Source organism: Amphiprion ocellaris, chromosome 6, assembly GCF_022539595.1.
Source record: "Amphiprion ocellaris isolate individual 3 ecotype Okinawa chromosome 6, ASM2253959v1, whole genome shotgun sequence".
Taxonomy (NCBI): Eukaryota; Metazoa; Chordata; class Actinopteri; family Pomacentridae; genus Amphiprion; species Amphiprion ocellaris.
Window position 1 is genome coordinate 22,560,544 of NC_072771.1, and position 24,035 is coordinate 22,584,578.

Below are 24,035 nucleotides of genomic sequence, written 5' to 3' on the forward strand. Positions count from 1 at the left end.
AATCAGCATCTCTTTTATATTCAAATGAGAACAGCATCATTATGTAAAATTTCATTGCAGCAAATTATTTTTCAGTCTTTTTTTAAAAAGCTTTTTTTTTTGTTTTTTGTTTTACCCACAATAACCCAATAATGCCAGCTTTTAGGCGTAAAGTGTACATTTAAAAAGGATTACACACAGGCAAGAGTAAGTCCAAACAAAGAATTGAACCACATTCAAAATAGGCAGATAGTCAATCTGTTTTTAAAAAAAAAAAAAATAATAATAATATATATATATATATATATATATATATATATATATATATATATATATATAAATAATCTTACAACTTGTCTGTTGCCACAGAAGAGTGTCTTTGCAAAGGGAAACACATCACCAAAGCAAAAGATATGCTCGTCTCATGATGAAATACTCAGAGAACAGAAAGTATATGCTGCAGACAACATAATGCTACTAACTTCGGAGTCGTTGTTATTCTGTATGCAGTGTTTTCACTTTGGCTATAGCATACATTGCCTTGTTCCACCAGGATTTGGTCTTCCATCCCTCTAAAGCTGTCTAAACCCAGACGCAGGCTAAATGAGCATGCCCACTCATGAATGCTTTTGCTTAATTACAATCCCTGATGGAAAAACTGCTGAGGGAGAAGCCTGAACACGGCCACATGCTACGACAGAAACAGAAGGGGTTTTTTTCCATAAAAAAAAAGACAAAATGTATGTGTTCAAGTGTGTATGAACGTCATTAATTGTAATAGGTGTATTCCCCCCTCTGTCTGCAACAGACAAAGGCATTCTGTATGTGCTTCAATTTAATTTACAGAAATTATATTGATGTTTTGAATCAGGACTTTGAAAGGTCTTGTTACTGTGCTGGATGCAAAAGCACCATAATATCTGAGAACAGGATCTAATGTCAACAACGGTTTGGACTGACATTTACATACAGTATGTAGGAGTTATTTAAATATCAGCTGCAGTGAACATGGAAATACATTGTTGCTGGAAAAAATAATTTACCTACTATCGAATACAACACAGAGTAACTTTAAGTAAAAGGCTGTTTGCTCCTGCTGTTTTGTCAGGTCAGAATAAGGCAAATTACACATTAAGCCAAAGACGAATCATAGATGTAAAATTAAATATAATGTGTAACCATTGACTTGATTTCATCTAAGATTCAGCAATATGGAGTACAGAGAGGACCGCATCATATAATTCCATCTGCATCTTAGATATTTTCTCCTGATTCCTGCAAATCCTTCACAAAATTGGTAAACTGAATTTAGCAAGGAGAATTTCTATAGTGTATTTCTGTGGTTAACCAGATGTGTGCTCCACATGCCACATTACTCTACTCAAGAGTTTCTGTAAAGGAACTGTACGCTACACATAAATTATTCAGTAGTATTTGCATTTGCATTGTAATTTGCATTCCTGTAGATTACACAGAATGAAGAAGGAGGCGCTGCACCAAAGAGAATTACATTCTGAACCATTTTCAGTCCTACTGGTGAGGAGTTGACATGGATTTTTGTTCTATTTTCCTCCTCTGCTTCGAGGTATACTGCTGAGATCAGTGACACACATTTCAAACTGTTGTTTGATTAATAAAAGAAGGAAACGATGTATAATGCTCACCAGCACTCACGCACAAAAAGTCCTGCCATTAAAAATGAATCGTGACATTCAACAATGAGTCTTTTTGATTGACTAGGCTGAGATTTCTACTGTAATATTCTCATCATCTTTATTTATATTGCAAGGCTTGTGAGTTGAAACTCAAAAGAACCAGTAGGCACGGAGATGTCATATGGATTAAACACTAGGAAAGGGTGTGAAACTCTCACAGTACACTGAAGATCCTAGCTATTATGTTTCATCTAAAAATAACAAGCCTGACTAAAAAGAACAGACAACACTGAATAAGAAAAGAAAAAAAAATACAAGCTCCAGAGAGAACAGAATTCAAACAGCAGCAGTGATAGTGCTGAGTGTGATATGGAATACAACGAGGAGAATGTACAGTATGAGACTCCCTTCAATTATAAATGAAAAGGAAATCAGTGTGAAATGTATGGAATAACCCAGATTCTGAAATAAAACATTGTCTGCATCTATTTAGAGCCACTTTTGTGACATGACATCCTGTTTTCCAAATCTTACAGATTTCATGGGCCTTGGTGTATTTTATTTTGCCTCATGTGAATTACCGCATCGCTTTAACCTAATTGCATTCATTGCTGACATCATCATTAGTAAACAGCAATCAGCAGAGAGATGTCTTAGGGCCTCAGGGCAGGACGGTATTTTGTAACAGAGCAAATGTGCAAGAGAGAAGATTGAGGCAGTGTGCGAGTACACTCCTGCAGTGTGTGTATTTGTGTGTGTGTCTACGTGCCATGAGGGGCTAGCACGATGCATCAAGGGGGTGGGGTAGGTATCCCTGCAATAAGAGAGGAGGGCTTAGCCAATATATGCGCATGTGCAAATACAGCCAAGCCCTTATATAGCCACATGTTGATGTACATGGCATTCCGTATGCACAGGTACAAATGCAGATGCAAAAACAAATGTTCTGTGTACACCTGTGCCTAAAATTTGATCAGGACGTGAGCTATGCTCCAAACAGATTGCACCTCATTCTTATGATTTTAAAAATGGGTGTAATTAAGTTTTGACACTTGGTGTGCCTTACTTTACCTACGCATCTATATGTAGAACAAAAGCTTGTACCGAAGAGAGAGAAAAAGAGAAAAAGCACTTTATACTGTATTCAGCAGGGGTTGCCGAGTTGCAGTTGCTGACAGTAATTGTAAGTGAACTAATAATACCTAATTCAGGGTTAATTTTTTCGGATCTCTCTTCATTTACCTCCGTGTAGCATTATAAAACTGATCAATTCTCTTTGATGTGCTGGGGATAGTAATCTAAAATATGAAAATACCTTATAGTACACTATAAGTCCTGAATTTACTATAGCAAGATCAGGTTTAATTGGTGTAATACTGAAATTAATGTTTACATTTTAGGTGTTAATGCTTAAAATAATGCAGTAGCCCTGTGTCTAATTGTACTCAAAGCTCTAGCAGAAACATTCCAGAAACAGTAGTGGTAACCTATTAAGTAAAACAAAACAGTACCACTCAAGAAAAATACCAACTCATTGATTGGTAACAACCACTCTCGTTCTTGACAATTAATAATAAGGCTACATAGGCTATTCATATGCACGACAGTCTTTGTTCATTGAAACAGTGTCAGATCAACTTACCGTTATTTATACAGCATATTTAAAGCAACAGCCATTGCACCAAAGTGCTTTCCAGCAGAAAAATAAGACAGGCATTATGAAATAACCTGTTAGGTTTAAATATTGAAGTTTTGGCCCTACATTGATATTCATGGTGTGAATTTCCCTATGTAATTTAAAAATTAAGATAGATAGATAGATAGATAGATAGATAGATAGATAGATAGATAGATAGATAGATAGATAGATAGATAGATAGATAGATAGATAACTAAATCCGAGGGAAATTCAAGGATTAAGGATTACAATCAAACAAAGAATTGTACAAAATAAAACTTTACCTACCTTTAACATTAGTTTTATTAGACTTTACCTTATTTACGTTGGCCACGGAAGAGAGAAACGACCTGCAGATCGAACCCCTACAGTTTCAGAACCAGAAATACCTGAGAGAGAGATACAGGGAGGGAGGACAGAGAGGACAAAGCAGGCAACAAGTTAGCAACATGCAATGCTAAACATAAATGCAGGGAGGACATGACAAAGAGTAACACATGCAAAGACGTTTATATTAACAGGATGGCTAAGGTGGAGCCACTGCTAGATTGGACACACACACACACAGAGAGATTTAGCTCAAAGAAGAAAAAGAGAAAACCAGCAGGACGATTAAAAAAAAGAAACTAAGAGCAGACATAACAAGGGTGTAACTTGTAAATCACAGTCATTCAAAGCTCATTCAGTGGCGACCATGAACTGTAGTCGAAGATGATACAATACAGTCACCAAAAGCAAGCTCTTTTGACGTTTCTGTTGGTGTTAGGGACAGCAGATTTAAAGACAACTAGCTACTTCCACGTGGCTGAGGGCTACGACATTTTTATTGATTTGCTTTTGACTGAATGACTTTATAATAACGATGTCAAAGTAGTGAAGTTTGTGAAGGAAAAACACTTCTTTTAGACCCCGCAGTGAAGTATAGAGGCAGCGTACAGTGCAAAAAATACCTTTACCATACAGACACTTGGTGGAAAATATGCTCAGTAATCACCGAGAAGCAGGTTATCCGAATAAGAACCCGACAGACTGCTTTGTTTGCCTCTGTTCACAGAAGTGTCCACCGCCTCCTGTCAGACATTTAAAGCAGCCACCGAGCTGTCACGTGTGGTGGCCCTTTTCCGGTTGAGGCGGTCCTAATGCATGTGTATAGCGGTTCCGCTGAAGCCTGCATAAAATTACAAACTCTGTGTAACGTTTACGTCAAATTAAAAATTACAGGTCACGCATGTATATATAAGCCTTTCATAACCGAAGTATTATTTTAATTTGCGATGTGTGATTATTTAAACCCTCCTTATCTGCTGTTCCATATACAGGCATATCCGAGGACACCTTCTTACCCAGAGTTTTAGTATGACCTCTACTGCAGTTGAAAATACTTGGGAGCGGAGGTTGAATCCATTGATTTTTTTTGACGATGTAACCCATTTCTGTAAGGATACGGTTACAGTTTGAATGAGAAACCCCTTTATTTTGTGCATAACCATCGCAAGAAGGGCTTATGTGCTCCTCGCCGCTTGATTTCCGACTCGGGGTGCTCAGTGTTGCCGGGGTAGAGTCCGTTTTAGCTGCACTGCATCAACATGGTGAGTGTGACAGCGAGCACCTGAACGCAACGATTTCTCTCATTTCTTCTTTGACAGAGCATCATATGTTAATATCTGTTTCCATGTGGATGTGTACTACTACGTTGTTACCCTGCATGTGTCTGCAGCGGAGATGCTAGTGTGGATGCGGCGTAACGGAAGCCTAGCTTGCTAGCCGGAGCAGGTGCCTGTACCCGGCAGGGTAGTGTAGCTCTTTAGCTGGCGTTAGCTGCAAGTGAACGTTGACTGTAATCGAGAGATGTTAATAGTGTTGCTGCTTTAACTGGTGTCCACTCATATATATTGTTTGGAAGTATTCACGTTAGCTTGTTTTGTCAGACAAGGGTTGTAGGTAAGGTTTACACGCTGGTTTGAATTTCACCTACTTAGCAGTTAGCATACCGTTCACCTGGCAACAGGATACCTTTCGGAGAAGTCAAGGTGTTTTCACCCACCTGAGCTGCTCCGTTCGACCTCCGGATGCCCACAGAGGATTTGTGTAGTTCATATGTTGCAATAATTTAAAGTATTTGTAATTTCACAGATAGTGTTTTTGCACCTGTCACAAAAACGTTTGCAAGTTTAATTTACTGAGAGAAATTAACTGATAATAACTGCAAGCTGCACCGTGTATGCATTTGTCATTACATTTGTATAGGTACTAGTCTGAGAATAGGCATGTCTGATTGTTTCCATGATAGTGTCATTTTGTTCTAGCACCTCATGCATTTTCTCCAAAACACAGCTGATGTCCGGAATGCCATAATCGCAAAAATGATTTAAGCAATCAGCTGGACGGGATCATTATGAAATTTAACAATTCCGAGGAGCCCCAAAAAGACAGCAGTGACATATTTTAGAATATAGAAGTAATCATTTGGAAATTATAACTAGAAAGGTATAATTATTCAGTCTTTTGACAATAAAGGTGAATCTAATCTAATCTAATCTTAAGCAAGCAGGTTCGGTGATCAAACAAAGAAGGGACATTTCCATTTTATTTTAGGACCGCAACGTTATAATATATTGTTAAATACTGAGGGAAGTTGAAGAAAAACTAAAGCGACGCACAGTATGTCACAGAAATTCAAAACATCCTGGATGTAATCAAGTGTCTTAGTACAGTCTAAGTACAACTGTTGTATTTATATTATAAGATGTAATCTTTTATCCAGTGGCTTAAGAATTTACAGCTTGAAAAGGAATAAATATGCAGCAAAATCACAAAGATGAATGGAACTGGGGATCAAAAGGTCAATATAGGGGTTCGCTCCTTCAAAGTTAGTTTCATGAGTAAAGTAGTAGTGAAGTATTTGAGCTCTTATGGATGGTAGTTATCACTGTAGCTCCCACTTCCCACCCCCAACAGATTTCATTTGGTAGTTGTGTGGAGGGGGTCAAGCGGACTGGGCCAGATAAGAGAGTCCATGCTGGCTCAATTTCCCCCAGGGCTGAGATCCATGCAGGTCCCCCACAGTGGATGGTCAGCATCCACCAGCTAAGAGTGTTTGCTGCTGACCTATATTACATGACCATTTCTCACATGGAGAAACGTCTTGAGTCAGAGAGGTTGTATTTTGTCACGCGTCACATCCGAGTGAGTATAATTGCCAAATAAATGGCACCCACTCTCCCCTATGTGACTCCAGAAGATGTATTGACTTTAGCTTTTGGAGCTTACCCCGTGCTGGGTGACACTGGGGATCCCCATGACCAATCCAAAATGTAGGTCTAATGTACAGGTCTGGCCCGATCACCTCCTCTGTCACTTCCTCCTCCTACACCAACTCCAGTCTAACATGAGTTTAACCATCAGTCAGAGATACTTTTATCAGTATCATATGCAGCGTTGTTAGTTATGATAAATGTTTGCTTGTTGTTCAACATTACATCAGAAGCAGCATATGTGACACATAAATAATACACACACACATTATGTGTGGTGTTAGGTTAACTGTTCAACTGTGTGTACCTCAAACTAATTACACTAACAAAAAACATGTCTTTTAAAATGAGTGTCTTTGCAGAAATTCAGCCTACATGTTTTTCACACTTTTCAGTGTTTTCTGTAGGTTCTGATTTGAGTTAGAACAGGGAGATTAGTTTAGCTGAATATTATTGATAATCTAAACATTCTATTGAGAAAACACTGAAGACTTCAAAATCTATAATTTTAGGGTGAGTGTAGATTCACTGGCACTAGATCAGGGCTAACCCAGATCTAAGACTGTTCAAAGATGAACATATATTAATTGGGGATTAATTTCCCAATTGGTTCCTCTTTGCTCAAGTGTGTGCAGGTACAGATATCAATGGTTCCTACTGATTGCCGAAGAGAAACCAAGCCACAGATCTTAGCCTACAGTGAGTAGATAAAAGCGCAACATGATGAGAATGATTCTGGCCCCTTAAGCCTAAGTGAATATTGATCTAATGTGCTGGGCTGATATTGAGCTCCTTATGCTGCTAAATCTTTGGGTACCTGCCATAGTGTTGGCTCATGGCCACACAGACATGACAAATGTTAAGTGTCTTTTCAGTGCATATTGTATCATTAAATTTACTAAAATTAGTCAGTGTTAATCAGTAGTTGTTTTGATAATGCTTAAATTACTCACAATGAATTAAATACTTACATGCTTGTGTTATGTCATATAAATGTTCTGTGGTTATTATTATATTTATGACATTGTTGTATTTTTTGCATGCTTCATTTTAGTGTAAATGCATATTTTGATCATTGCTGTGGTCTGTGATATTAATCTTTTATCACCATCTAAGTTCAATTTACATTTATGTGATACTCGTCATGGCTGAAGTAATTCTCTGAAAATTAAACTGAAAGATGGCACATATATTTAAAAATACAAATGTATTTTTTTCTAATCTGGTGTATTAAATGCTATCAAAATAGTGTCAGTCCATTGCTACCATAGAGATCGTAAACAATTAGCTATTTTAATTCTGACAATTATATTAAGTGGTAATTGTTTTGCTGGTGGTGGCTTACTACAACTTGTTTTATTAAAGGAATAACCACTTCAGTGGCAGGAGTTTAGAAAAATTTTAAACTGTTACCAAGCTAACCACAATGTATACATTTTCATGCCCACCAGCATTAGGTCATCACATCTACCTGTCACGGTCAGTGGTGAACCCAGGCAGAGAACACACAGACTCACAGCGGGATCAGGCAGAAAGTAATTTATTTTGCTACAAATTAGGTGTGCAAAAGAACTAAGGGGGAGTGAGTGACTGAAACTAATACTAAATCAACGTGAAACTAAAGCCAGGAAAAAATTCTAACTAAGGAACTCACTACGGACTGGAAGTGGGGCCGACAGGCAACCGGAGACCGGCGGTCCAGGTTAGTTCTCTGCTGGAGTGGGTGAGTGGCAGAGAGTGGTTGTGGCAGTCCTGGATATCCAGAGGCAGGGGCAGCGGGCTGAGGCAGGCAGGGACGAGACACCTCCTCCTCCAGAGGTGAATGCCAGTTCAGAGTTTGGTGGTGGACAGGAATGACAGGGGAGCCCGGGCAGCGTGACCAGCGGAGACTGCAGGTACAGGAGAAAAGGTTAGTTCTCAGTTGCAGGTGAACACAAACAGAACGTGCAGAGGCCAACCAAACTGCTTGGAGCTGAAACAACTATCTGGCAGGGTGTTGCGTGTGGAGCTGGCTTTTATGGAGGGAGATGGAGAACAGGTGTGCTGCATCACGGCTGCCCAGAGTTCTGATGACGGTGATGGGTTATTGCCGCCAGCTGCTGCAGAGAGTGAGTGGAGGACAGGTGAGGAGGAGGTGATCAGGAGGGAGCTGAGGCAGGGACTGAGGAGGGAGCCTTGACACTACCACTGGCAACAAAATTTAAGAGGCTTATCATGTTGTGCAGAACAGTGGAGAGATAATACTGTTTACCATGTTGTTGAATTAAAAATGCATGGGGCATTGGGTAGACATGTGGCTCAGTCACATGAGTCAAGGTGTGAATGTTGTAAAAGCACTTACATAAATCAGCCACAACATTAAAACTACCTGCCTGGTATTATGAAGAACCTCAATGTGTTGCCAAAGTTTCCTATAGGAGCATCATCATGGAACCTCTGAGGGTGTCCTGTTGTGTCTAGGACCAGGATGTTGGTAGCAGATCCTTTGGATAATGAGTGTTACAGAGTGGGTCCTCTGTGGATCGGTTTATTCTGGCACGTCCAATGAATTCTCAATTGGCTTGGGATCTGGGATGCTTGGAGGCCGGATAAACACCCAGTGCTCTTTGTCATGTTCCTCAACCCATTCCGAGCAGTTTTTGCAAGGTAGCTAAATTTTAAGTTGGATATTGTCACATTATATGGACAGTGTTTTTAGATAAAATGTGAAAATAACAATAAGAATTGATTTGAGAAAACTGACATGGCATAATAGATGGTTGTAGTTCTAGTAGTAGTGCTACTAAAGCAATGGACTCCTGAGTTCCCAATAAAATGCGAGTCATTCTTTGAACTCTGGGTTTTAATCATGGCTGTGGAGCCTAATCTCGACAACTTTAAATGAAAGGATATTCTTCATATGTCTGCCTGTGGAATTATTTAAACCATCTACCTCAGATAGAGTTTTCATTTACATTATTAATATAACATCTAAGTTAAGGGAAAGAGTCATCCACTATCTCAGATCAAGAATTTGTCTACTTGGGGCAACTTTATAGTCTCCACTGCTAACATTAACATGTGGACAAAGTGTATTATGTCATCTCTGTCTGTGAAAAGCTAATCGAGTCATTGTATTGTCAAGGAAGTATTTAGGAATTCATATAAAGTATCCAATACGTGTGCACAGTTTGAATGTTTGTCTGTAAGCCTCTGCAGACTCTGATGTGCATCAACATGCACATGTCTGTTAGCATGTGTTGAACTTGACTTGTGAACATCAGCAGTTAAGATATATATATATATATATATATATATACTTTCTACGGATGCAATCAAAAGACGTGCTTCAGTATGTGTCAGCCTGAATAACCTATACTTCATATGTGCAATTACTTCCTACAAAGGTATGTATAATTGTTATTTAAATGTAGTTTAAACCCTATCCTCTTTCCACAGGGTGTGATCGGTGTGCAGCTGGTGGTTACCATGGTAATGGCCAGTGTAATTCAGAAAATCATACCTCATTATTCTTTTGCAAGATGGCTACTCTGCAGTGGCAGGTATTGTAGAATCCTTTGCATGCTGTTTTAGATAGCTTCTCTAAATTTAACATTTTAATTTCTTCAGTGTACTTGCCTCCTGAGGGGTTGATTTCAAAGAGCGTTTAGAACAATTGGGATCAAAATGTTTATTTAGGTGACAGAAGAAAAGAATCATTAAAACGTACTGCACAGACCAAAGGGCATCAAAATATTGGGATGACCCAGGAGGACGGCACAAAAAAATAAAGTTCCTGCCTCGTTTCCTCTAATTAGTGCCACATATGTTTTTCAGTAAACAGCTTATTGGAACACATTTAATAATTAATTCATTTTTCATTTCAGGGCACTGTTGAAACATTTTCAAAAACTGTGGCCCTAAGCAGGAGGCCTGGCATGTCCCTTCAGAATACTTTGTAATTAATTTTCCATAGTAAATAAATATACAAAGGGAAAAACAAGCTGTGCTCCTTCTATCCCCTCTAACACACAGAGTGCTTTTTAAGATGCTGTGACAAGAGGGCTTCTAAACAAAGTTAAGGAGGGTGCCTCAAATGTTTGTCTTCAAAAGGATGCTCTTAAATTAGGTCTTATTTCAAGCGTAATCCTTAAGGATGAGTAACCTTGCCGTTGTACAGCCTTTCACGAGCGCTTTTTTTAGATGTGTATCAGAATGGCTGATGTAAAGTAAAGCTTTGAGAAATGTCTATTTCATGTGTATGTTGTTGTTGGGAAGTGAATCATAAAGCTCTGAGATGTTGCAAATTGAGGCTTTGAGTCATTTTCATATAATCATGACTTAATGTCACCACTTACAAGAGCATTTTTCACGAGGCTTTTGATAGTGCGTTAAAGACTGATGTAAAGGCAATTTAAGCTTTTAACTGTGGGTGAAATACCGTTATTCTCACAAGAAAAGGAAATGAACAGACAAGTGATTATATAAGATTTCTTACTACGTTTATAAAGAGACCCACGTTACTTACCTACTGCTTCGATACAGCAGAATCAACATAAATCATATTACTCTGGATATTTTGGTAATTACATAGAAGGACAGCAAATCTAGCTGGGCTTTATCCATTTTTTTTAGTGTCCACAACTGTAAATCTGCTGTATTGTGTCTCATTCCTTCCTCCTCCGTCTGAGTCTGATTCTCCTTTTCTTTGTTCACAGTCTGCGGTGGTATCAGCACCCTACGGAAGATGAGTTGAGGAGCTTAGCTGGGAAACAAAAAGGACAGAAGAGGAAAGACAGGTAGGTTGTAAGAGAGGGCAGAAAGGAAGAGGGGCTATTGTTTGGTAGTTTGGAAAAGCAGAGGAGGTAGAAAAGACGCCCCTTTCATCACAGAGGAAAAAGATGAGAAGCCGACGTTTGTGATGGATGGAGACCACAGGCATGTCGACAAAAAAGATGAAGCTGATGTGTTTATATGGCTCATTTAAGGCCAGTTTGAAGTAAGGAGATAGAAGTCTGTTTTTGTTGTTGTGTTCTTTTATGGCTCTTCATTGGGGCTCAGAGCAACTCAGCTTAGAAGTGGTCCCGTCTGGTGGATGTGAGGAAAGTTGGTCCTATTTTTTGGGGGGACGTTACTACTTAGTCTATTTCAGGGAATGACAGTTTGAAAAGATTGCATCCACTCTGAAATCAAAGTTTCCCAAACAGCATTATATCTTCAAAGTGGTCAGATGTCAAGCTTTGATTCTGGTGGATGATTTTCCTTCAAGACTACTTTGTAATTACAAAAAAAAAAAAATCTGTTATTCATTTTTTTAAGGCTGCAGGTGGAAGTTGAACCATGTGTTGAACACGCAAATGTAGCACCGTTTCCTTTGTACTCTCCTTTTGAATGTGAATTTAAATTAAAGTCACCACTGAAAGTTAATCCTTACTGTCCCGCGTGGTGTCCAGCTCTCAAACTTAAAGTGGTTTTGTAGTTCAGTCCATTCTCTGACCCTGTATGAGGCAGGTCACCGCTCTCCAGCACCACATGCTCAGTAATCCCTTGAAGAAAAAGATGCACCACTGTACCTTTGCCAGCTTGTGCCATGCAGCTCCATTCCCTTTGTTAAATGCCTGACTCCCTCAGTCAGGGGTAGAGCTGAGCCCCTTTTTTCCTGTCAGGTGCCTCAGAGATGAAATCTGTCCGGGGCATGTTTGGCACTAGAGTCTTACAGTGGTATTGTCCTTATGAATTCAGCACACACACAGGGCTGAACAAAGTCCAGAAGTGAGAAGGCCCACCAGACAGTTCTTCAAACCCAAAGAATAGCTCTCCATGCACCTGTTGTTAGCGATTTAGTGTTGCCTTTGTGTTGGCCCCCTTGGTCATGACAGAGTCCAGTAGTTTTTGTAATAGAAGTATCTAGACCTATGCTAACTATTAAACTTGAATGCCAGAGCTGCATTGAATGTCACTATAAAGAAAGGACTTTACTGCTGGACTCACTTCCACAATGACTATCTGGGTGGCAGATTTGGTTTTGGCATAATTGGTTTTGGCAGCAAGTTTTAGTTTTAGTTCTCCAACTTCATGTCACTTTTCTTTGTTTGCTAGAATGCAGTCCACTAAATGGATTTTTTTTTCAACATAATTGTGACTTTTATTGTCCTACGCAGATTTAAAATATGTTACTTGTCTGAAATTTTTTGAACTGTACTCATATTTAGGATTAGTTCTTTTCTGTTTTTCTAACCCCAGTTGTTGTTGTTTTGCTGCTCTGTCCTCTTCTAGGAAGTACAATGGTCACATAGAGAGTAAGCCGCTAACAGTTCCCAAGGACATAGACTTACAGCTGGAGACGAAATGTATCACAGAAGTCGACACATTAGGTATAAATCTACATATAGTGCATCACATAAAAAGAGTTTAGTCCTCAATGTTTGCTTAGTTTGATTTTTGTAAATCTTGAACCGTATAGTATATATTGTTATTAAAGGATTTGATTTTGTTATATCCCTTTGTGTCCGCAGCATTGCACTACTTCCCAGAGTTCCAGTGGCTGGTGGACTTCACAGTGGCGGCAACTGTGGTCTATCTGATAACAGAACTCTACTACAGTGTGGCTAACCCCTCAGGAGAGATGAACATCAGTGTGGTCTGGTGCCTACTAGTACTCGCCTTTGTCATGTATCCTTACATTGCTATTTACATCTCGCTTCCTCTTTTGTCCTCTGAGTCTCCTCTGTGTCGTGGTGTAAACTGCTCTTTTAAACTGTGAACACATGTATGTTATGCTTATCAGCGACTCAGGAACGATTGAGGTTTCTGCAGAACATGTTTTTGTGGTTTCCACCCACACACTTCAATTATTTTTGAACATGTCATAGGTTATTATGTCTTTGTCTATAAGAGAGGTGCAGCATGTGGGTAAGAGGCTATGAAATGACTGCCTACCGGCTTGACTGCCATCGCCTTTATCCTCCACCTGCTCTTTTGCTATGCTGAATGATGGTTAAATAATATACATTATCCTTGCCACCGACCAAAAGGATCAATCTTTCCAGTTCTCCTGGTCAGGCCTGGCTCAGTGCGGTCAGATGGTGTGTCATTTCCTGCCTGTGCTGGAGATTGGCGGCCCAATTTCCACAGCCCAACAGACTGATATGCTTCGGGAAAAGGACAGACCGAGGAACTGATGAAATGGGACGATGAAGATGAGGGAATATGTCGCCCCAATATATGTGTTAATGGGGCACTTGATTTCAGTTTTCCCATTTCAGCTCTGATGACATGGTGAGGACTCTTGCCCTGGAGATCAGCTGCCCTGCTCTGTTAACCTTTTACTAATACCACTGGAACACTGGAGTTTCTCAGATATATGCATTTAATGCTTTTACTTGCTTTTTTCCATTTGTTTAGTGAAGCTGATCAACGTGACAGAATATCTTCCCCTCTGGCCAATGTTGACTGGCCAACTTGGCAGTCTATCGATTGTAGGCCACTACGTGATGGCTCAAGCATTACTATTTCCCTCTCAGCGTCGTGCTGTCTCTAAGTTATCTAGTGAATGTTTATGCAGCTGTCTTCACAGCACAAAATGAGGGTTATTGGAAGAAAGCATCCACTGGCTTGAATACCATTCTTGAATTGGTCTGAAAGGGAGTGAATGGCATACTGTCACCAGAAATGTTGCAGAGTCCGAGTTCATCTCCACGGCAACCAGTTCACTAGCGACGGTAAAGAGTAAAATACAGTTGTGACCTCAATGGCACGCACCACTTTCAAAGCAACACGTATTCTATGTTCACACATGCCAGGTAGCAGCGTTTGTATGGTATTAAGGAGCTGAGGGTTCACACAGAGCCTGTAAGTACGCACAGACTGTGTCCTTCTGCAAAGATGGACCAACATTTAGTGTGGTGGAGAGCTGTGTGTTACAATTTCTTTTTGTACTGGTCTATTGAGGACAATTACCGGTTTCCCTTGGATTTACAAAAAATACATTATACCATTTCTGCACAGTGGTTTGAGTTTGCTTTTCATATCAGTGTGTGCTTCTTGGGATGTTTTTCCTTGACTCTGTCCCCACAGTAAGACCCTTTTCTCTCTAACGGCCCACTACTTCAAGCTGGAGGAAGGAGGCGAACGCTCACTCTGCATTACTTTTGCATTCTTCTTTTTTGTCAAAGCCATGGCCATCCTTATAGTCACTGAAAACTACCTGGAGTTTGGTCTGGAGTCAGGTCAGTGCTGTAGCAAGCCTTTCTCACAAATGACCCTGATGGTAGGAACATTTTTTCTTTTTTACTTCTGGTCCCGCTGAGTGAGTCACTGTTGAACGTTTCTTCGTTTCTAGGCTTTGCAAACTTTTCCGACAGCGCTCAACAGTTTCTGGAACACCAGGGCATGGAGTCCCAGTAAGCACAACATCAGTATTCTCATAGTATCATTTTTGTTTTCTCTGCAGTCATGAATTCTTTATGACTCGTGAAACTACAGTAGTATCTCACTGTGTGTTTTCTCTTTCATAGGGGTCCCATATCTAAGCTCACCTTCAAGTTGATCCTGGCCTTGCTGTGCTCTCTTATTGGAGCTTTTCTAACTTTCCCTGGTCTACGATTGGCCCAGATGCATCTAGATGCACTCACTTTAACCACAGCCAAATTTACACAGTGAGTCCTCTGCACTAATCTCTGTCCACATTTAATTTCCTCCTTCTCCTAAGAAAAATGGTAGAAAAGGTGCCAATATTTGTTGAAACATGGACTTCACAATCATTAAAAATCAACTGTTGGTCAGTAAATATTCAGAAGTTGCTTTATTTTTTTGTAATGTGTTACATTTCATGTGTAATAAAAAACAAAAGGTACAGGTAGACTACATGGAAAATATTGTACCCAAAGTCCAATCTGAATGCAACAAACGCGAGTACATTTGTGACCACAGCAACAATAACGATGCTACATATCATTTCCAATTAAGTCTGATATATGAACACGGTTATAGAAGAACCCATGAACACCACAATTTTATTTGATTCATCCTGGTTTGCATCTAATGCAACATGGCTTCATGAAGATAGGAAGGGGTACAAGGATCAGATCCCCACAATGTACTGATTTTTAGATGATTCTGACTGAAGTTGCATTGGAATTTTTTTGCTCACCTCGTATTATTTGCAAGACTAAAGTTTACCACAGAGTGCAAAAGAAGTCTAATGAATTTAGGTCACACCGTTTTTATTTCAGAAATCAGAATACATTTGTTTGGATCATATCAGGTCCACCATGTTTTCTGTGGACTAGAATGATGAACATAGTTACTGAAGTTTTTACTCCCAAATAGTAAACGAAAAGATGACTACCCTTCTCAAGAAGCTTGGCACTCTGCCACCATCATTCAAAGTTCTAAAGAAAATAAATGGAAAAAGTATGACTTTGCCAACTGTGTCCCCTGATTTTAGTCCAAGACAGTATATGACAATTTTCAAGTGCTTGGCAGAGCAACAAGGAACAGCTGAGACGAACTACCTGTGAAGAAGGGTAGAAAATCTATCCACATTTTGTGCAAGACTCTCATCATTGAACATGTACAATTTTTTATTTTTTTTTTTATAATGAAAGAATGGAATCTGCCTAAAGAAGCATGCACTCACTTTTGTTGTATTGAGGTTCTACAATTTAATTTAGCAGACACTTTTACCAAAAGTGACGTGCATTTGAGAGTAGAGGCAGGGGGACACCATGGACAGGTCATCAGTCCATCACAGGGCTACATATAGAGACAGACAAGCACTCTCACATTCATGGACAATTTAGAAATAAATTCTCACCATGTTTTTGGACTGTGGGAGGAAGCATGCACAGGGAGAACATGCAAACTCCATGCAGAAAGATCCCAGACCCAGGCTGGGACACAAACCAGGGATCTTCTGACTGCAAGGTGACAGTGCTAACCACCGACCCACTGCTCAGCCCATATTTCCAGTCATAATAGAAAATTATTCAGGTTAGTCAAATATATAGATAGATCTTGGCTTAATAATATTTGATGTGCTCAAATTGGCCACAGAAACTGTGATCAAGAATCAAACCGTTCTATTCAGGACTATGAAGAAGCCATAGTGTAGTGGTGCTTGTCTCCTACTATTCAGAGTCTGTCAGATACAAGAGAACACCCTGTGAGTTAGATGAAGACTTCCTCAGTTTCGGCAGATTTCTATTTCAGAACCCACTGGGTGGCATGTCTCCAGCCATGATAGAGGGTGCAGAGCAGGGAGCACATCGCATTCAGATAATCCACTTTGGCATAGCAGACTCACCAAAATGGCCTCCTCTTCCATTCCCCCTCTTAAGTGTCATGAGCTTACATCCTCAGACCCTGTCACTAGCAGGGATTATCTCCAGGCCCTTCAAAATGTGTGCTGTGGTTATCTTCTCACCCCTCTCAAGGAAAGTTGCATTGATAACATGAACCTTATTTCTCTAACTTGAAATTGAGATTAAAAAGTGATGATTTTAGCAAGTTACTCAGTTTTATATATTGCATTGATTCACAGATGATTCTGAGAAAATGCTTGAGCAGGACTTGTTTTAATTATTTATGTTTTTATTTCTTTGTTTTTGCTGTAGGACTCTGCTTCATATCAACTTCCTGTCCCCTCTCATCATGGTCCTGCTGTGGGTAAAGCCTATTACCAAGGATTACATAATGAACCCCACTCTGGGAAAGGAGAGTGTGCCTTTGTGAGTAAAAATAATTAGCTGGTATACAGTATGCATACCCATACAGTAACGTTTGGAGGAACATTTCTTGTACTCTTAAATATGACACAAACTGTGCTGCAGCTGGATGAATTGGAGTGAAAACAATTTTTTTAAATTGTTTTTTTTTTTTTTATTTGTAGTGTTTGTTTCATTGGAACATAAAGTAATTTCAACCAGTAAGCTCCATAAGCAAATAAACTACTCATATCGGTACTCTGTATCAGTATCCAAATGAAAGTACGTGTACTTGATCTGACAACAGGGTCATTGATGTACCTCTACATGCCACTCAAACAAGAGGGAATTGACGATGTTGTTGAGCTGTGAAAATAAAAGTAATTGTTGCTTTTTAGCTGGAAAATGGATGTAAACAAAGCAGCACCAGTTAGGAGAATGGAATTTACAACGGTTTGATGAGAGGAGCGTATTCAGCTCGTAGATAAACTGGAAACAACACACACATTGTCTACGTGGATTAAATTAGATTGTAAACAAACTTAGTCATTCCTGAATTAAGGCTCTTCACTCTATCTTCTATCTCGTTTTTTCCTCGTAAGATAGCATGTTTTATTTGTCACGTAAGTTTGAATTGTGTCATGTGTCTCGCTTTCTTCTTTTACCGACACTGACTGTGACCATCAAGGTCAAACCCGATTAAGTCTGATTTCATGTTACAGTGCCCCACTTTCATCTTTTCATTCCTCAATTTCACCCATTCTTACTTTTTCTTTGTTTGTTTATTTGAGACTCTTCTGCTCATGCCATCTTTCTATCTCAGTGTCTCTGCCTACCATCCAAGGGATGAAGCAGATGCGTGATGTGTTGAGTTTGCAGGCTGGAAGAAGACACCTTTTCATCTGTCCTGTCTTACTCATGTATTTCTATTAATGCCAGGATGACTGAACAGACATATGATACTCTGCGGTTATGGGCCATCATACTGATGTGTATGCTCCGGCTTGCCATGATGAGGCATCACTTGCAGGCCTACCTCAACCTGGCCCAGAAAGGTGTGGACCAGATGAAGAAGGAGGCGGGACGGATAAGTACCGTTGACCTGCAGAAGATGGTGAGTAAATATTTATCCAGATTGCAACCCTGCGTTAATGGAAACTGTATCCCTCGTCACATGTGACATAATATTCTAAGTACTGAAAGTTAGAGCACCGCTTAGATAATGTAGATGGGTCCACCTCGCTTCTGTTGTAGCGATGGGGAAATTTAGGAATAAGTCAATCTGTACTTATTAAAAAAAAAAATAAGACTAAGGTCCTGCCGTTTTGAAGTAAAGAGGAGAGCACAAAACTCAATCAGCTGTGCTCGTGTATTATTCACAAGTCATGCAGCCTACCTGTGGTGCATTTGGAAATTGGCTACAAAATCAATGAGTGCCTTTGTCACTTGCATCGGTTGTGGCCAGTCAGATCAGTTTCTATGATTCCCTTTATAACAAGAAGCGCTGACAGTTTAGCCTAATGCAGACAAGCGTCTTGTAGTGCACAGTGGCAAGTGTTAATATACGTCAGCCCAAGTTAGAATGGGTGGCACTGGAAATACAGACTTGCTGTCAAGAGCAGAGAGTGTCAGATTTTTGTTATGTTTCTTTTCCAGCTTATTTGTAGCCTACAGCAGAGAAAAAAAGTGTGTGATTAATCATGACCGACCACATTCAATATCAAAATATCATATTTAATTATTTTGGAGTGCTGTTAAAAATATATATATATATACTGACTGATTTGTAATTCCAACATGTTTTATTACTGAAGTTATGGTTGCATGAACTGACACCTCCAGCGATCCATCATTATCAGTATAAATGCCATTTGTCCAATAAGAAATAACATTATTAAAACTGACGTTGGCCCGTAAGCAGAGAGCCATGCTATGTCGTGGCCTTACGCTAGATGATGTTTGTGGTGATTGTTTTAGAAGCTGTAGCTGTGATTCTTTGTTCAAATGTTTTGCAACGTTCCTTGTTAAACATTTTGTGTGAAAGCTTAATGTAATGCTGCTCTTCTCCTCTCATTTCTCTTAGGTTGCACGTGTTTTTTACTACTTGTGTGTAATCGCACTACAGTATGTGGCACCACTGGTGATGCTGCTACATACAAGTTTGCTGCTAAAAACTTTAGGTGAGTCATCCACTGCTCTGTCTTTTTCCACTTCATAATATCTCATTGCTTTCCATTAGTTCAAGCTGTTTACTTTCTTTGCCTCACTTATTCCAGGTGGTCACTCCTGGTGGGTCTATCCTGAAGAAGACCTGCCTTGCACCTATGAAATGAACTCTGACTCTGTGATGGAGGCAGCACCAGCAGCGGCCCCAACACTAGCTTCGGTCGTAGAAACAGGACCCCGGGCATCAGTAGCCCAGCTGTCAGTGGCTCTGGGAGGTCTAAAGACTGTTTTCACCCCCTTACTTTTCCGGGGCCTCTTCTCCTTCTTCACTTGGTGGATCGCTGCCTGCCTCTTCTCCACCTCCCTCTTTGGCCTCTTCTACCATCAGTATCTCATGGCGGCATAGCATCACCAATCCAACAGTGGCACCCGAGACCCCCACAGTGCTGCCGTATGTTCGGCCCGATCAGAAAGGACTGAGTGGGGGCAAAAAGAGGCCTGCTGATGACTCTGCTCTTAAACTCCCCTCCCTCCATCTCTCTGACCACCTCACAATGACTGATCATATCATCAGAGCTCCTGGTTCACCTTCCAGTGCTTCCTCCACAGATGACTGTGAACTCTTGTCATTGTTTTTACTTCTACGACCACCACTTTTTATTTGGGCAAGCAAGATTTCTAAACCTTACCAAGAAACAGTACGAGTTAGACGAATATTAGTCAAAACTGATCCAGGTTTCTGTAGTAAATTTGAGTGGTGTTAAGTAAAACACAGAGGCTGAGATGCTGATTACAATTAATTTTACATGTTGAAACGTTGTGTGGCAGTTCAACTCAGTTCTGCCAATGGGGAGAGTTTAATCAGTGGTATCTGTTCACAAGAGAGCACGTGCAATGAGTTTAATCCATCAACATCTTCAGATTTGTGATATCTTTTCGTTTAGAAAACCATAAATGCAGCTTCTTTGGAGAGTTTGATTTCATACTCTTGCCCTCGTTTTTAAATTCCTTCTATTTCCAGCGGTGGTTAATTCCCCTTTAAACTAATGTTGGCAGTGAGTTACACCACAGATTTATCCATTCCTGGAATTACTCAGCATGACTGGATACGTGTTGTTTGGGGCCTTGACGTTAAGTGTCATACAGCCGCTATATTCCAGTTTGTATCCATGACTGTACTAATTTCCTCAGTGACTGTAAAGAAGCTACGTTTAGACAAAAACAAAATATCACTGAATCTGGATTTTTAATTTTTTTTAATGGGGCTAATATGTGACTTCATATTAGCCTAAAATTCTGCTTTTTATTTGTTTTAATTCCGTTTTGGGGACACCGATAACTGCCATACTTGGGCCCCAGGCTTGTTTCTCAATGAAATCTTTAAAATATGCGGGGGTTTTTGTTTGGCCTGTTTTTCCTCAAATGTGTCACTGAAGTGTCTGAGAGTCTTAAAATATTGCAGTCTGTACCAGTGAGTCTTTTCTTGGAATAGGAGGAGGGAAAAGCAGCCTGTGGGTGTTTCCAGGCTGGTTAGGAAGAGCTGTGAGCAAACCGGGGTTATAGAGTGGACAACAAGAGCTGTACTTGCAGGGGAGCTGAAGGAGATGTTAAACTCATGAGGAGACATCTCATTGACTTGAAGCTGATGTATTTAAATCTGTCTAACTGAACTTGCCATAGAGGACAAACTTCCATATTTAAATGAAAGGCGTTCCAATAGATTTGTGATGTTTTAATGTGCATCGTTAACCTTCCTGGTTTTCACTGAGCCATTTTAGACGCGATGGGAGAATTCTGAGCAGCAAAGATGATTCAAAGGGAGGACAGCATGCGGGGCCTCAGTTCAACGTATGTGCTTGTGTCCGTGTGTCTGTCTGCATGTATAGGATCTCTGCTGTTGGTTAGCTGCAATCTGAAAGGGCATTGTGATCAAGAGGAGATGATGCCAGCTACTGTTGAGAAACCACTGGCCTTTATGTTCTACTTTCCATTTTTCTTTGTATTTTTTAACCTTTACCTATCCCTTGCTTTTAAACCTATTTGAGAACAATCTTTTCTTTGTTTTTTATTCTTTTTCCAATGGATTAAATTGTGGATTTGTGAAAGTTTTGATTTTAAAATGGTGCCAAGTGAGTGTGTCCCCTGCTGTCCTGTTGGCTGTAGGTCTGATGTGTGCTGGTGTTCGAAACTGGACTACAACTCTGCGGCCTTCTGTTTTATTCTGTAGATCCATCTTTATAAAGAGGGACTCACTCGGTCTGATTCACAAAAGGACATATTTACTGTGTCTTAGTATACTGTAATTCTTTGGTGGGCAAATGTACGCACAAAACAGTCATTGTGCTGGTGACACACCGGCCAATGTGATTGTCCAGTCTATTCAGGAATGTAGGGTACATGGTGCCAGATTAATTACAGATCACACAATCCCGGGGTTCTCTGGCATCCCATTATTGCATTTATATATAACAGAGCTGTAATTTATAAATTCCAGCTCTCGAGTTTTGTACAGAACACATTTTACAAAGTCCAGCAGCACCATATCAACATTTCTAAGCTCCTGATGTCGAAAGTCTTAGCTTTGGTTTGTGTCTGTTTTAAACGATGAGGAATATGCACATAATGAATGTATCAATCCTGCCTAATTTCTAGATTGTTTTCATGAAAATGATTTGTATGGTGAGCTGATTTAACACCCCCCCCCCCCCCTGCACTTCTTGAACTCTCGACTTGTCTAATACCATCTGTTTAATCTGCGTCTCAAACTAAATCTAATTTGTCCTAATGACTATTTTTTATTGATTGATCTTTTTTTTTGTATTTATTACACATGTCGAAGCCTGTAAACATTTCTAATTTTAATAACAACCCCTTTTTTTTGAGTGCATGATGGCTAAAAATCAGTTTTGAAAATGTGTTTGACAAATCAGTTACAGATGAACTTTTCTTTGAAGGAGCAATCCAGTCAGTTGAGGAACAGCTGGGATACTTTCAGAATCCATTGGCCTAATCAGGCTTCCGTTTCTTCAGTTTGTTACCACTGACAGTGTTTTATTATTCATTGTTGGGTTCACAAAGTAAATTTCACACATTGTTGTCTTTCATGTATTTATTTCTGCTTTAGATTTTGTCTTAAATAAATTATGTTCTTTACTTTGTCCTTTTTTTATTTTATACCTATACTCTACTGACTCACTGGCTTCATACACAACTTTAGCTGTAACACAACAGGAAGCTGGGTTCATTTACGCAGCTTTAGATGCAATTGGCACTTTAGATATGAATTTGCTGTGAAATTTAAAGCAAGGACCCACTTGCTTTGGTTTTTAGTTGAAAAAAAAGCTCATTTTTCTGCTTTCTGACAGTCCTAAGAAGTAGAAAATCTCTGATTTGTTGGTCATTGTCTTTTTGTACCGACTCTCGTTCCCAGATGACCAAAGAGAGAAACTGAGTTTAAATATTTAATACATCCAATTCACTTTTTTTTTGCAAGTCTGTAAATGACCAAAATAACAGCAAGTTGGTAACAGTGTTGAATTTTGGTGATGTTCTTTCAGTTACATTAGAATGACTCAAGAAAAACACTCGTCACCAAAGACTTGTTTGTGAAATCGTCTCCCCATTGATTCAGTCTGTCTGCTTGTTGAACCTTCCTCCCTCCAAATTATGCCGAGAAGTCATATAAATGTGGTTGAGAACAATAATAATTTTTGGTATGTTGTGTGTTGCGAAATTGTTCACTTTCTTTAAGTAGTTCTGTGTTTTTAAAAATCTAACAGGCAAATGAGAACTTTTTTTACAGGGATGAAAAAAAAATGGTTTTATACTGAGAGTGTAAAACTGTTAAATATCTTGAATAAAGTGGTGTTGTTTTTATACATCTTCCTGGCTTTTAATGCAGACCTGATTTTTATTTCTGTATTTTTGTGCTATGGAATTGAAGGGAATTATACTTTATTTCCCCCTCAAATACACGCGTTGCACCCTAAGTTATCAAAACAGCTCCACACAGATTTCCCTTTCTAAACCTTCACTACTTTATCTGCACTTGGAAGCTTCAAGCACATAAGATTCTTCTTTCCAGATCAGTTCTATCATTGCTTTAGACTTAAAAGCTTTTCTCTGAATTTACAGCAGCTCCTTTTTGGTCCTTCATCTCCTCAAGCAAGATTTAAAATTCTGTCTCTTTCGCTAGACTTTGTAGTCGTTATACGACGGTGCTCATTAATGCGGTATTTGTGTTTTCGACATCACTCTTCTTATGAAACATGTCCTCGTGCAAACTGGCATTGATCGAGACAGTCAATGGCCATCGATTTGCTTTTTTTAGTGTGGCGTCTCTATTCTTGTGGGAAAGGTTAGTGGAGTAGATAGAGGGATGGAATGACAAACGCTCCCAAACTCCTCTTAATGCACGCTATTCTCTGGGAATAACATCAGGCCAGTTAATACAGGCCTTGAGTGCCATTGTCCACATGAGCGGGAAAACTGGGCCAATTCATTCATTCATAGGTAGACAGATCAATAAGACAGCTTCCAAAACAAACCAGTGGAGAGGTTCCTTTATTCCTCTTGAGTGGGGCCTATTCACTGAGGTTCCTTCTCCATAGAGTGGCAT

General features: G+C 39.6%; 1 protein-coding gene across 1 annotated transcript; it reads left to right on the forward strand.

The window, feature by feature from the left end:
- The first annotated feature begins 4,662 nt into the window (after window positions 1-4,662).
- tmem161b (transmembrane protein 161B) lies at window positions 4,663-22,570 on the forward strand. The gene is made up of 12 exons (XM_023261072.3): window positions 4,663-4,901; window positions 10,005-10,108; window positions 11,264-11,344; window positions 12,822-12,919; window positions 13,061-13,217; window positions 14,622-14,773; window positions 14,887-14,947; window positions 15,062-15,202; window positions 17,162-17,275; window positions 18,191-18,365; window positions 19,335-19,431; window positions 19,528-22,570. The coding sequence occupies exons 1-12, from the start codon at window positions 4,899-4,901 to the stop codon at window positions 19,821-19,823; spliced, it is 1,479 nt and encodes a 492-aa protein (XP_023116840.1). The 5' UTR covers window positions 4,663-4,898; the 3' UTR covers window positions 19,824-22,570.
- Window positions 22,571-24,035: the final 1,465 nt, after the last annotated feature.